General features: G+C 71.3%; 1 protein-coding gene and 5 non-coding genes across 6 annotated transcripts; 5 read left to right on the plus strand and 1 right to left on the minus strand.

Moving 5' to 3' along the window:
• Nucleotides 1–567: 567 nt before the first annotated feature.
• Nucleotides 568–641, plus strand: H696_02746. The gene has a single exon. It is a non-coding gene; the product is annotated as a tRNA-Ile (tRNA).
• Nucleotides 642–713: 72 nt separating this feature from the next.
• Nucleotides 714–786, plus strand: H696_02747. The gene has a single exon. It is a non-coding gene; the product is annotated as a tRNA-Lys (tRNA).
• Nucleotides 787–884: 98 nt separating this feature from the next.
• H696_02748 lies at nt 885–956 on the plus strand. Its single transcript has one exon. It is a non-coding gene; the product is annotated as a tRNA-Thr (tRNA).
• Nucleotides 957–3,904: 2,948 nt separating this feature from the next.
• Nucleotides 3,905–3,977, minus strand: H696_02749. The gene has a single exon. It is a non-coding gene; the product is annotated as a tRNA-Lys (tRNA).
• A 2,072-nt stretch (nt 3,978–6,049) lies between these two features.
• On the plus strand, nt 6,050–6,121 carry H696_02750. Its single transcript has one exon. It is a non-coding gene; the product is annotated as a tRNA-Asp (tRNA).
• A 975-nt stretch (nt 6,122–7,096) lies between these two features.
• On the plus strand, nt 7,097–9,010 carry H696_02751 (hypothetical protein; the record flags this gene model as incomplete). Its single annotated transcript, XM_009496651.1, has 5 exons — nt 7,097–7,228; nt 7,293–8,186; nt 8,376–8,438; nt 8,515–8,645; nt 8,803–9,010. The coding sequence occupies 5 exons, from the start codon at nt 7,097–7,099 to the stop codon at nt 9,008–9,010; spliced, it is 1,428 nt and encodes a 475-aa protein (XP_009494926.1).
• Between the last annotated feature and the right edge of the window lie 3,601 nt (nt 9,011–12,611).

The raw sequence follows: 12,611 nt of genomic DNA on the forward strand, positions 1-12,611 counted from the left end.
GTGTGTGTGTGTGTGCGTGTGTGTGTGTGTGTGTGTGTGTGTGCGCGTGTGTGTGTGCGCACATGTGTGTGTACATGCGTACATGTGTACACGCGTGCATGCGTACATGCGTACATGTGTACACGCGTGCATGCGTACATGCGTGCATGCGTACATGCGTGCATGTGTACATGCGTACATGCGTGCATGCGTGCATGTGTACATGCGTACATGCGTGCATGCGTGCATGCGTGCATGTGTATGTACGAGAGGAGGGCAGGGGGGGGAGGCTCGCACAATAAAGCTGTGGTGCCGCGAGCCGGCGGCTCCTCGGGCAGTTGTCTCGTCAGGGGGCCGGGGAGGAGCGCCGGGGCGGCTGCCGGCACGCGAGTGCCCTGCCGAGCCTGACCCTGCCACTGGGCGCGAGAATGCCTCGCAGGCCTGGGCAGGCCCGGGCGAGCGAGCGAGCGAGCCGGTGGGTCTAGGCCCTCCGGGACATCTCGGCGAGGAGGGCAGGGCGGGGCCGGGCTCTCCTCGGGCGGCGCGAGCGCCGCCGGTTTTGGCGCCTGGACGCGGCCGACCCCCCAAGGCCCCATAGCTCAGTTGGTTAGAGCGTCGTGCTAATAACGCGAAGGTCGTCAGTTCGATCCTGGCTGGGGCCACTGGTCTCTTTTGCCGGGCGGGGGCGGGGAAATGTGTGGGTTATATATAACCTCGGTGCGAGGGCTGTCAGCGCCTGTTTAGCTCAGTTGGTAGAGCATGGGACTCTTAATCCCAGGGTCGTGGGTTCGAGCCCCACAGCGGGCTGCCTTCTTTTTGGCCGCCTGCGCGTTCCGGAGAGCACGCACGCGTGCGCGCGCGCGCACTTGAAAAGACCCGCCAGTCCTGCGAAGGACATGTGCCCAGCTCGTTTAGCTCAGTGGTAGAGCGCCAGTCTAGTAAACTGGAGGTCGGGTGTTCGATCCACCCAATGAGCACATTTCTTTTGCCCGCGTGTGCGGGACCGCGCGCGCGCGCGTCTCCACGCCGGGCGCGAGCCCCGGGGGAGAGGAGGGGGCCGCCGCCGCCGCCGCCGCCGGGGCAGGGGAGGCCGCGCCCCAGGCTGTTTTTTGCTCTCTCTCCTTGACGCGCCGGCCGGAGGTGCAGAGGAGTTGGCAGGGGGGGCCCTGCAACGGGCCTCGAGGTGCGGGTGGCCCTCTGCTATCTGCGCTTGGGGAGGGACACAGGGCGGGCCGAGTCTTCGGCCGCCCGGACGCGCGGCTGCCTGACGGGGCGCCTCCCACTGGGGGATGCATTCTTCGGTGCGGGGGCAGGCGTGCGCACACACGCACGCCTGCCGGCCCATGGGCATCTGAGAATCTCCGGCAGAGAGAGAGAGAGAGAGAGAGAGAGAGAGAGAGAGAGAGAGAGAGAGAGAGAGAGCGGGGGCACACCGGCCGGTGGGGACGCCTCGGCCGCCGTGGGCCCGACGCTCGAAAAGAGCCTGAACCGCATCTGCAACGGGATGGCCACTGTGCGCCGGACGAGCTGGGGGCACACCGTTGGTGCCTCCGGCGGCCGCCAGCCCCAGCTGGCCGTCCGGCGTGGTGGCCCTCCGGTCACAGGGCAGGGCGAGCGCATGCCCACGCGCGGGTGCACCTCGCCATGGGTGGCTCGCTCTCGGAGGAGGAATGCACGGACACCCGGCGGCGACCTCTGCCAGGGCCCCGGCAGCTTGGAAGAGGGGCCGATCTCCCCGCACGATGGCCTCCAGGAGCGGGGGCATGGGCGTGTCCGACACGCCGAGGGGGGGTGCGCCGGTGGGTGGAAGCGGGACTGGCGGTCCCCGGGGCACGGAGGGCAGGGCGATGCCAGGCATCGGGCTAGGAGGCCAGTGCCGGGGGGGGGGATGAGGGCGGGCAAAATGCTTGAGGGGCCCTGGGCTGCCGGTCGCAAGCGGGGCATCCCAGCGGGGCACAGGGCGACGCGAGGCGGCCATCGATGCAGGCAGATCCTGCGGGCTGGCGGCCGAACGAGCCAGCTTGGAAGGTGAGTGGCGACCATAATGGCAGGGGGAGCCGGCCGAATGCGCTCGGGCAAGGAGGGCATCCGCCGGCCGCACGGGTCCGTCCCTTGGTGCGTGGGAGATATCCAGGACCAGTGGGTGGACGGGCACGAGGGGCATGGGCGAGCCCGAAAGAGATGGAGACAGGGAAGGAGCGAGGGAGAGCATGCATGTGGGTGGGTGGCGGACTTCTGGGCAACACATGTGCGCGCAGGGCAGCCTCCAAAAGCCGAGCACCCGGGGGCTGCTGCTTGCCGAGCAAGAAAAAATCCCCTACAGCCATGCCCGCCTCACGCTCGCCCTGATGGAGGTCCGGCCAAGAGCACCGGCGCTTCGACGAGTGTATCCTGCCTGGCGGGCGGGGCAAGAGGGACCACCGCAGGCCTTTGAGCGCGCTCTCCTGCGGGGCTGTTTGTGTGTGTGTGTGCGCGCGCGGGGACTGGGCAGGGGGATCGTGGCGAGTGCGCCTGCAACGCTGCTGTCCAGCCGGCCGGTCGAGAGGTGGCCCCACGCGGCCGAGGGAGCGAGCCTCGCGTCGGTGGCGTCAAGCAGGACGGGCCCCCTGCTCGAAGGCAGCCCGCGTCTCCTCCCAGGGGGCGGCGGTGGGTGGACATTTGCCCGCCCGGGCGCATCCCCGCAAGGGGTACGTCGCGGCCCAGGCCGGCGCCGCACGGTGGGGGCCCGCACGCCCGCCGGCCGAGTGGGGCTGCAGTGTGCCTGCCCTGGGCCATCGGTGCGATCCCCCGGGGAAGGACCAGCGCCTCGAAGAGCCAAGGCGCCGCTCGGTGCCCGTGCAACGGCGGCCCCTCCCTGTGGCCGGGCAGCGGGCATGCGCCAAGGGGAATGGGCGGCTGGCAAGGGGACGAGGCCGCGGGGCCGACACTGCCACCGGGCGCGTAGGCGATCTCGAGGAGGATCGCTGCGCGGGCACCCGGCCGGGGCCCGTAGGCCGGGTGAAGTGCGCGACAGCATGCCGGCATCTGGAAACCGCCGGGTGCCCGGCCGCGGGGCTAGATCCCCCCTCCCCAAAGGAGGGCCAATAGCGAGACCTGCTCTCGGGGGAAAGGAGCGACCATGCCCAGGGGAGGGCGGGCGCGCGCGCGGGGCCGGCGCCCATCCGGCGTCAGGCCGGTGGGTGGGGCGTTTGATCGCGCGGCCCGCGCCAGGGGGGAGCCGGCGGGGGGGGGGGGAGGCCGCCCAAAAAGCCTGTGGCGGCCGCGAGGGCCGGGGAGCCCGGGACAGGCCACCATGGCCGGGGCACCCCAGACGAGGAACCTCTCGCCGGGAAAGCGAGCCATCTGCAAACGCAGACAAAGGGGAGAAAGGGCCGAAAAAGAGGAATAATAATTGGTGTGTATGGCGCGGTCCGGAATACAGGTTCCGATGGCGGGGACGCGGGCAGTTCGCTCTTCTCGGGGCAACCCACGGCCCTGGCTGGTGCGTGGGCGCCCCTCCGCCCCCCGGGCTTCAACGTCCCCCGGGGCCCTCCCCGGCGGGGGTGGCACCCGCCAGCAGCCTCGGGCATGTTCCTGGCATTCGGCGCGCGCGATCTGCCTGGGGACTCCCGCGCGAGCGGGCCCCCGCTGGCCACGCCCCTGGGCGATAAAACGATACAATCGCAAGGCCCCCCCCGGCGAAGGGGTGCGCGCGTCGATGCCGTCAGTCCGCGCGGCCCCCGCCTCTGCACACGCGCCGTTGGCCCCTCTGCGCCCCCCCGCGCGTAGGCTCTCTCGTCGGGACAAGCGACCCTCACATGGTGCCCCCGCCCCCCCCCGGGCACCGGGCGCGGGCGTCTCCCCCCTCGCAGGGGGAGGACGGGGATCCCAGAACACGCGGCGGGGTGGAGGGAGAGGGCAAACGGGGCGGCAAAATGAGAGTGTAAGCCCACTGTGGGGCTCGAACCCACGACCCTGGGATTAAGAGTCCCATGCTCTACCAACTGAGCTAAACAGGCTGTTGCTGGACCTCGATCCAGGGCTCTTATATGTGGTTGAGTGGCTCGCACGTCCCGCACGGGGGCACCCTCGGCCGGTCCTCCTCCACACCGGGAGGGGGCGCCCCATCCTGCGAGGTGAAGGCACGGCAAAGCGGGAGATGGCCGCCGTGCACGCCGTCCCTCCACGCCGAGAGGCCCTCATGCCATGCTCTCCCTGGCCGCGGGGAAAGGGCCAGGGAGCTCCAGTGGCTGCCTTGTGGCGGCGGGGGCGAGAGAAAGGGAAAGGGCCGGGGACAGGCCACCCGTCGGAAAGGCCACCCGCCACAACCCGGTAGAAGAGGGCCCGGGACGATTGTCGGCGGCCGGCGGCACACGGGGCGAGGTGGCAGCTGCTCGGGGAAGACCCGCCCGGAGGGGAGCCTGGCTGTGGCCCGGCCTCCGGCCCCAGGGGCGGGGGCCACCGCGAGCCCGCCTTTCGGTGGCACATGGCCGACCTGGGTCCAATGCATGTCGGTACATGAATCTAGCCCATTGGCGTGTGGTTGGTCGGCTTTCCGGTTCTGCCGGAGTGATTCTGGCGCGGGCAGCCATGCTCCCCGAGTGCGGCCCCAAGATCGAGCGCATGCCAGGTGCTCGTTCCTTTTGCTCGGCGGCTCTGTCCGCCGCGTCGAGATGCGCCCGGCCGGGATGCGGCCTTCGGCCTGGCCTGCCGTGCGGGGTGTGTGCCCGGCGGGCAGGGGCCCCCGGGTGCGGAGCGTCGGATCGGCAGCCCAGCCGCCAGGCGGGGAGCGCCTTCAAGAAGGGTCCTCGGGCGGGGGCTGGGCGACGTGGGGCGTGGGGCGCCCTCGCTCGAGGACCGAGTGGATGGGCACTGGCGCGGGGCTCGGCCCCGGGCGGCCTCCTCGCGCCGGGGGCGCGGCCCTGTCGGGTGGGGATGCCTGGCGATCGGCCGCGGGTCGAGTCGCCGGGCGGGTGTCCCTCCCGGGCCATGGGCAATTCACAAGGGCAGCCGGCCCCTTTCACGTTGGCCCTTGCGCATGGCTCCGCGGGGGAGCGCGCGAGGAGGGGACTCGCGCACGACACGCTCATCGCATGCGCCTCCACCGTGGCGACCCCTTCCTGAGGGGTGGTCCGCATGGGATAGTACTCGGGGCCGGGGTCGGTTTTATTTCCCAGGCCCCATGCGCCCGGATGGCAATCGGCCCGCCGGGGCCCCCGCACGATGGCCCATCCGGCGTGACAATGGCCCGTGCCGGGCAGGAAGCGGGTGCTGCCCCCTGCCGGGAAGGCAGCAGCCCAAGTGAGTGCGACTGTGCGTGTGCCGGCACGCGTGCGCACCTGTGAACATGCGCGAGGGGATGGCAGCCACTTGCTTTGAGGGAGGGGGGGGGGGGGCCAGGGATCTGGTGGTGGGGTGTGCGCCGGCATCGGGGGGAGGGGTGTGCCTTGCTTTGGGCGCGGGGAAAGGCCATGCTGTCACGCCCCCGGGCCCGGGAGATCGCAGCACTCAGGGCAGTCTCGACGAGGCCATCACCGACACCGGCAGGCATGAGAGTCGTGGATGGCCTCCGGGCAACCGGCATGCCGGGGTGTGCCGGCGAGGAAGCGGGAAAAAAAAATGTTCCCACCCCAAGGTCGCGCTGACGCCGGAGTGGCCCGAACGAATGGACTCCCCCAGGCCCGCCCCTGCAGGGCCGCACGCGCCAGGCACTTCCTCGGCATGTGCGGGCGTTTGGCCGGGCAAGTTGGGGCGGTGCTGGGGGAGTCCGCGCGAGGGCCCTTTGCGGGAGGTTCGCGCGGAGTCAGGCAACCTCGGGCCGGGGGGGTCGAGAGAGGTCCGGCGCGGCAGCGGCGCGGCAGCGGCAGCAGCAGCAGCAGCAGCAGCAACAGCAACAGCAGCAGCAGCAACAGCAACAACAACAGCAGCAGCAGCAGCAACAGCAACAGCAACAGCAACAGCAACAGCAACAACAGCAGCAGCAGCAGCAGCAACAGCAACAGCAACAACAGCAGCAGCAGCAGCGGCAGCAGCAGCGGCAGCGGCAGCAGCAGTAAAATAGCCTGCCCTCGGCCAGGCATCCAGCACACCATCCCGATTAGTATAGTGGTGAGAATCCCCGCCTGTCACGCGGGAGGCCCGGGTTCAATTCCCGGATCGGGAGCATGCTTTTTTTCGCGCGGGCACATGGCCCCGGCGTTGGCCTTTCGATAGCACAGTAGCTACGACGCTCGGGTTAAGTGGGGGCGTTCGGTTAAGGACCTCTTTGCCCGTGGTCACACCGCTGAGTCAGGCGAATGGCCCCCACCCCCAGCTCGTCCCTGTCCCCGGGGGTGGCTGGCGCCCGCCCTTGAGTCTGTTTCCGCCTCGCCCCTTTGTTGTTTCCCCCATGCGAGGCCCGGAGACGGGGGCTTCACGAGATTGCCCCCCGGGGGGGAGGGGGCCGGCATGTGCGGGCCAAGACCATGCACTTGGGCGGTGGGAGAAAACGCTCCGTGACCGGGGGGGGGCGACTGTGGCATGAGTCGGCGCCGGGGCATGGGTTTTGGGCTCTGTCAAGTGTGCCGATTGCTGGAGGGCCTCCGTGCGTGGGCTGCTGTTGGGAGTGGCGGGGAGCTGGCTTGGATCGAAGGGTACAGATTGGTTGGCGGCAAGGGCACCATGGATCGACCCTTTGCGAGGCGTGCCCGGATATGTGCTTTTGCAGACACAGTAGGTAGTAGGGGCAGGAAAAGCTCAAGGGCTGCACGCCTGGACGGGGAGGTTGGGGGTGACGAAGAGACAGAGACAGAGAGAGGAGGAGGAGAGAGGGAGAGAAGAGACACGGGCACAATACACACGGACACACAGAGGCACAATATACACACAGAGAGAGGAAGCCCCCGGGGGTGGACGCACCCCTTCGTCAGCAGACAAAAAGGGCCCCGCCAAGACAATTTCCCCTGTGCGTCCTTTTTTTACCGCTTGTGCCTTCGCTGGTCCCCACCTGAGCGTGGCTTCGCACTTCCCTCGACCGGCGCCCCGGACATGTCCGGGGCCTTGTGGCCACCCCGGCGACGGTGCCCCGGCAGATGGAGGTCCCCTCCCTCTTGCGCCGTGGCCCCATGCTGTTGGCCCTCTGCCGCCGGATGTGCCTTTCATGGGTGTGGCGTCCGTCCATTTGCCGGCATTCAAGGCTTTGGAGCCCCGCCACTCGGAGGCGCTGGCTCCGAGGGGCGTCCTTCGGTCGCTGCTGGCGGCGCCGAAGCCGGCGCGTGGCATCTATCCGCATGTACCGACGAACGCGCGTGCCCATCAGGCGGGCGAGGCGGGCGGAGGAGCGGCGCCTCGGCCAGGCCGGCAGCCGACACGCACTGACCGGCCCGGGGCCGCTCGACACCCCGGGGCGGGCGCTCTTCCTCGTGGCGGCCAATGTAGCCCTGCTGGCGCACAATGGCATCCGGCTGCCGCTTGCGTCCGGTCAATCGGGCTGCACCTCGGGCCGGGTGTACTGGTGCCGGGCCGGGGTGGACGAGGGCACGGCCTTCCAGCGGCGGGGGATCCGGGTGTACCTGCCCACCTGGGCCGGGCCGGTGGGCCTGCCATGTGGGGGTTCGCTCCTTGGAGGCGCGTGCGGCACACGGTCCGACCCCCGGGGCCCGTGGGCGGCTCGCATCGCGCGCCTGGGTGCACGCGCCGGCCGCCGACCGATGGACCCGATGAGGATGGCCACCGACCCGGGCCACGATGCAGCCCGGGGCCGCGTCGCCGCCGGTGCGATGCTCCCGTCCGCGCGCGCGGCCCAGGTGGCCGTGCCCATGAAAACCATCCAGATGGGGCTGGGCTTCACCCTGGCTGGCCGCCGACGACCGCCTGCGCTGCCCGGGCGTGACCCCTGCCCAGGGGCGGCATGTGTGGGCCGAAGTGCGCGAACAGCTTGGCGGGGCCTCCTCGGCATGCGGCTCGGTGCCGATGCGCCGCGGACATTGGCCGGCAAGTGCGCTTCGGCTTGCTGGGCGCCCTCTTCGCCCATGGGAACCGGCTGCCTCGGCCGCGGGCCGGGCATCTGGTGGTGGCGGAGTTCGACCGTGCGCGCGCGCCATGCCGGCCGGATGTCGGACCTGCCGGTGGAGGCGCGCCCGGAGCTGGCCATCGTCCGCGGGGTGGTGCCCCGGGTGAACCCGGTCGATGGGCCCGGGCAACTGCTTGGCATGACGCGGCCGCTGCCCACAGTCTCCCTCTTCCGGCAGGTGCGTCTGCCCGTCGGCGCGGGTGGGCTTTGGTTGTGGCGCCGGGGCCGCGGGGAGGCGCGGGCGGTTGGCCTCTTCCTCCGCGGGGGGCACCTGCGTCGGAGAGAAGGGCACCACTCATGCGTGCACCGGGTGGGGGCGTGCCGGCGGGCGGGCGGGGCCGGCCAGATCGGCCTGCCGCGCCTCGAGGGCATGGCGCTGGCGCGGCCCTTCCGTGGGAATGGCCACCTGCTGCAGCCGACCCGTGATGGGGTGCTTTCGGGCGCGAGCCGGCGCGAAGAACCCTCTCCGACATGTGAATCAGCCATTCAGGGTGCCGCCCGGGCAGCGACGCCAGCGGGGCACTGACTCGCCCGATGTCCGGGAGGCCGATCAGCGAGGTCCAGCTCCGAGAAGCCGGGTGGACGCCAACGCCGGGACCGGCAGGCGGGAGGGCGCGGCCGGGCACGCCAGCGACACGTGCACTGCCCCCGGGGCGCGGCACACTGGCCTCCGGCGGCCGGGGTCCGGCCCGGGCAGGTCGACGGGCTTGGGGGCGTGCTGAACCCGGCGGCGCTTCATGGTCCTCGGGCAGCGGGTGCGGTCGCTGCATGGGAGCCCTCCCCGTGGCCCATAGGCCCTCCCTGGGCAGCTCGAGCACCCAGCCGGCGGGGCCTGCCTTCGCCCGGGCGCTGGGCACCGGCCGCGGTATGGACCGGTGCTTGGAGCCGGCCGTCCGCCCGGGCGAGGACCACTGCCAGGGGCTGGTCGACGGCCAGTGGGTCATCGAGGGGGGGGGGGCCGCGGCCGGGTCTGGCCATCGGCCATCGGACCGTCACCCGTGAGGACCCGATGTCCGGCATGGGGCGTGCTTTTCCCCGGGCACCGGGCGAGGGCGGGAAGAGGGACACACGTGCGAGACAAAAAAAGGTGCGGTGGCGGGGCTGGTCGGGGGGCAGGGGGCAGCCCTTGAGCTGACGCCGGCAGTGGCGCGGCCTCGGGGCAAGCAGGCGCCGGCACCTGGCGGCGGTGGATGACAATCGGATTCTGCCGGTCGGGCCGCATGCCAGGGGGAAGGGGCGCTGATGGGGGCGAGCGTGCCTCGGACCCGGCAGGAGCGGGCCTTCCGCCCGGCCGGGGTCTTCGCCCCTGCTGGGCTCGGATACGCTGGCTGTGGTGGCCGGCTGGGAGGTGCGGCTGCGGGGGGGCGGGGGGCGGGCAGGATGCCCCCGCCTTCCGGGGGCTGGGGCTGCTGCGCACACGGGAACCGGCGCCAGGCGTCTCGGGATGGCAAGGTGCTGAGCGTGGCCGGTGTGCGCGGGGGTGAGGGCTCGCTGGCGGTGCTGGCCAGCAGCCCGGCCAAGGTCTTCGCCCCGATGGCGCGTGGGGCATTTGCCCGGAGGCCCGTTGCGGCCTTCGGGCCCATGCCTGCCTGTGCTGACAGGCGCCCGAGCCCTGGACGGGGAAAGGCATCCACCGAGCCCGGATCGCCGGGCGCCGGTGTGTCTGGGCCACCCGGGCGGAGAACAGCGGGATGCTGGTGCTGCAGGTTGAGGATGGGCACTTGGGCTGGCTGTGTCCGGGTCCGAGCATGCATGCGGAGGCGCACGCCCCGTGGCACGCGCCAGCCCCGGTGCGTGGGGCTGGGAGGCCGTTTGCCGGGGCGGAGGCGGCTTATTTGCCCCCCCCCCCCCCCCCCCCGGCGGGCGGGCGGCGCTGACCTTCCAACTTGGGCACAGTGGACCGGATTTGGGAGCGTCCCTGGCCATCGCCGGGCCGGGTGGCCTATCACCCGGAGAGGAGCTTGGTGTTCCATGCGGCCCGGGCGAAGGCCGGCGACCAGGAGCCCTGGAGAGCTCCCGGCCGGGGCGCCGGCCCATTGCACTGGATGGGTCCTCTTGGACGGGCCGCGAGGAGGAGGAGAAGCAAGCTGCCGGGCCGGCGGCCGGGGTGGCCTGCCCCCAGAGCCGGCGCTCTGGCGTGCTGCTGCGCGCGCGCCCATTGGGGACCTGGGTCCGGGGCGGGGTGGGAGCGGGGGGAGCGAGACCGGCTCTAGCTCCCGCATGACCCGAGGCAGGGATGTGCGCCAGTTTTTATTGCCGGGTGGGCCTCATCCCGGAAGATGGCATCGTCCGGACATTCGTCGACCCGGCCGGTGCCGACACCCTGTCCAGGCGGCAGATGTGTTGCGTGCGCGGCCTGGACGGCGTCTGGGGAAATCCGGGCCCATGTTGGAGGATGATCGGCAGACCGTGCGTCCGATGGTGCTCCTCCGGGGCGGGTGGCGGCCGGCTGCCTGGAAGGGGTCCTCCCGGGCGCGAGCCCGCCCGGGGACCGGCGATCAGGCCCCGCTGCCGCAAGGGCGTGAGGGGAGATGTGGCCGCCGGTCGGGGCTTCGGCCCAGAGGGGCCGGGGGCATGGCCTGCTTTGGAGCGGCAAGAAGGACCCAAGCGCGCACGCAAAATATGATGTGCTCAGCTCGGTCCCGGGCGTGAGGCGATGAATGACGGACGCCCAGGGGTGGGCGAGGCGGGTGGGTGTCTCGTCAGGGGGGAACACGCCTTTCGCAGCGATGCAAGCACGGCGGCGGCCAGGAGACACAGGGCAGGCGGGGGGGGGGGGGGACATGGTTGTGGGTGCGGACCTATGATTGTGGACGGGACACAGCCGCGGGATGGGCCGCGCTGCGCGGGGACCGCCGGGGTAGGACCATTGCGGCTGGAGAAGGGGGGGGGGCGGACGGTGCCCGGAGCCAGCTTGGGCTGGCCCGGGGGTGGTGGTGGGGGCTGCGAACAGCCAGACCGAGGTATCACATGCTCCGGGCATGATGTGGTCATGCCTCGGGAGCAGGGTCCCCTGCTCGGGGGGAAACAAGGACCCGATGCGGCGGGTTGATCATTCAGTCGGGCGGTGCTGGCTGCTCCGAACAGGGACGGCCCCTTTTTATTTTCCTTGTTTCGGCCCCCATTCCAGCGGGTGGTGGCGCTTATGTGCTACGGTGGATGCCTCGTTGATGGAGGCCAGCACCCTGGGCGGGGCCTGTGCTCCGCGACCCAGGGGGGTCAGGCGACGGGGAATGAAACAGGCCCGCCGGCGGACCCTGATCTGGCCGACGGCCGGGCCTGTCGGACGGCGCATCTGTGCAAGCCCCACCCTGGCATCGGCGCACCGGCCGGGGGTGCTCGAGCTGCGAGCCGAAGAAACCCGGCAGAGTCAGCCGGCCGAGGTGGCACAGGCAAAGGGGCACCGGGGACAGGGGGGGGGGGGGTCTGGCGGATGCCTTGGTGCCACGATGCCACGCGTCCGGCAGATACCGGCAGGGGGCGAGAGGAGGGGAGAGCGGGGACACTGGCGGGCGGAGGAATGCCTGAACAGACGGTGGGCGCCGGCCGCCGGGATATTCGAGGGGCCTGTATCGTGGCCGGCTTGAGCCGCTCCGGGCGGGGTGGTGCCAGGAGCTGACCCATTATGTGGCAGGCCAGTCATACGGGACACCGGGTGGGGGGGGGGGGAGGAATGATGTGGTATTGGGTGCCTCTTTGTGGGCAACCGACAAGAATATGCCCCTCCACTGGACCCGCAGGCGGGGAACAACCCGGGAGACAGCTTGGTGGGGGGGGGGGGAGGCCCGGACGGTCCTGCAAATGCCGCTGGGCGAAAACCCGAAGCGGCAGCGGCCCCCCCCCCCCCCCCCCCCGCCGGCGGGGCGGGCAAGGTGGGCGGAGGCGACCCGGGCCGGGCCATCCCGGGGCTGGGCATCGACCAATGATGGCAGGCGTCCCGGGCGCCAACCTGCCGGCGTGCATGGCACCGCGCGAATGCCTGGCATCCAGGCCGGGGCCCAGCTGCGGGGGGAGCCCCCCGCGGACAGTCCGCAATGGGAAGTCGCCGCGATCACAGGAGCACCGGGGGAATTCTTCCGCTGAGATGGCGCACGCCATCGGACCCATCCGGAGCGAATGCCGATAAGCGAGCAGGTACCAATGAACCGCGCCTCCCCACCCGCCAATAGCCCTTGGGCCGGGGGGGGGGGTGGTTGGCGGGCGGCCCGAGAGTGGGCGGGAGGGGGGGGGGGCCAACTCCGCGTCGGTCCCCACGACCAGGCCCGCCCGGCAGAGGGAGCCGGCCTCTCCGGGGCCGGCCTTCAGGAGGGGGGCACACAGCGGAGATCAGACATTCCGACGAGGGCAGACAAGCCGCCGTCGCCGAAGGTACGGCGAGCAAGCTGTCCAGGACGCGGGCGAAGTGGCTTCAGGCGCACATGTCCTGGCGGCGAGACCCGATGAGGAAAACCCCAAGCAGCATTCCCCCGGGGATCCCCGGGGGGTTCGCCACACCCGAAGGGGGAAAGCGGCCGCTCTTCCTTGCTTCCTCCGGGCCCGGCATCCGGACTCGAGTGTGTCTGGAATCCGGCTTTCGGTGGCGGGCTGCTGGCACTCCGGACGG

Source organism: Fonticula alba, assembly GCF_000388065.1.
Source record: "Fonticula alba strain ATCC 38817 unplaced genomic scaffold supercont2.4, whole genome shotgun sequence".
Lineage (NCBI taxonomy): Eukaryota > Rotosphaerida > Fonticulaceae > Fonticula > Fonticula alba.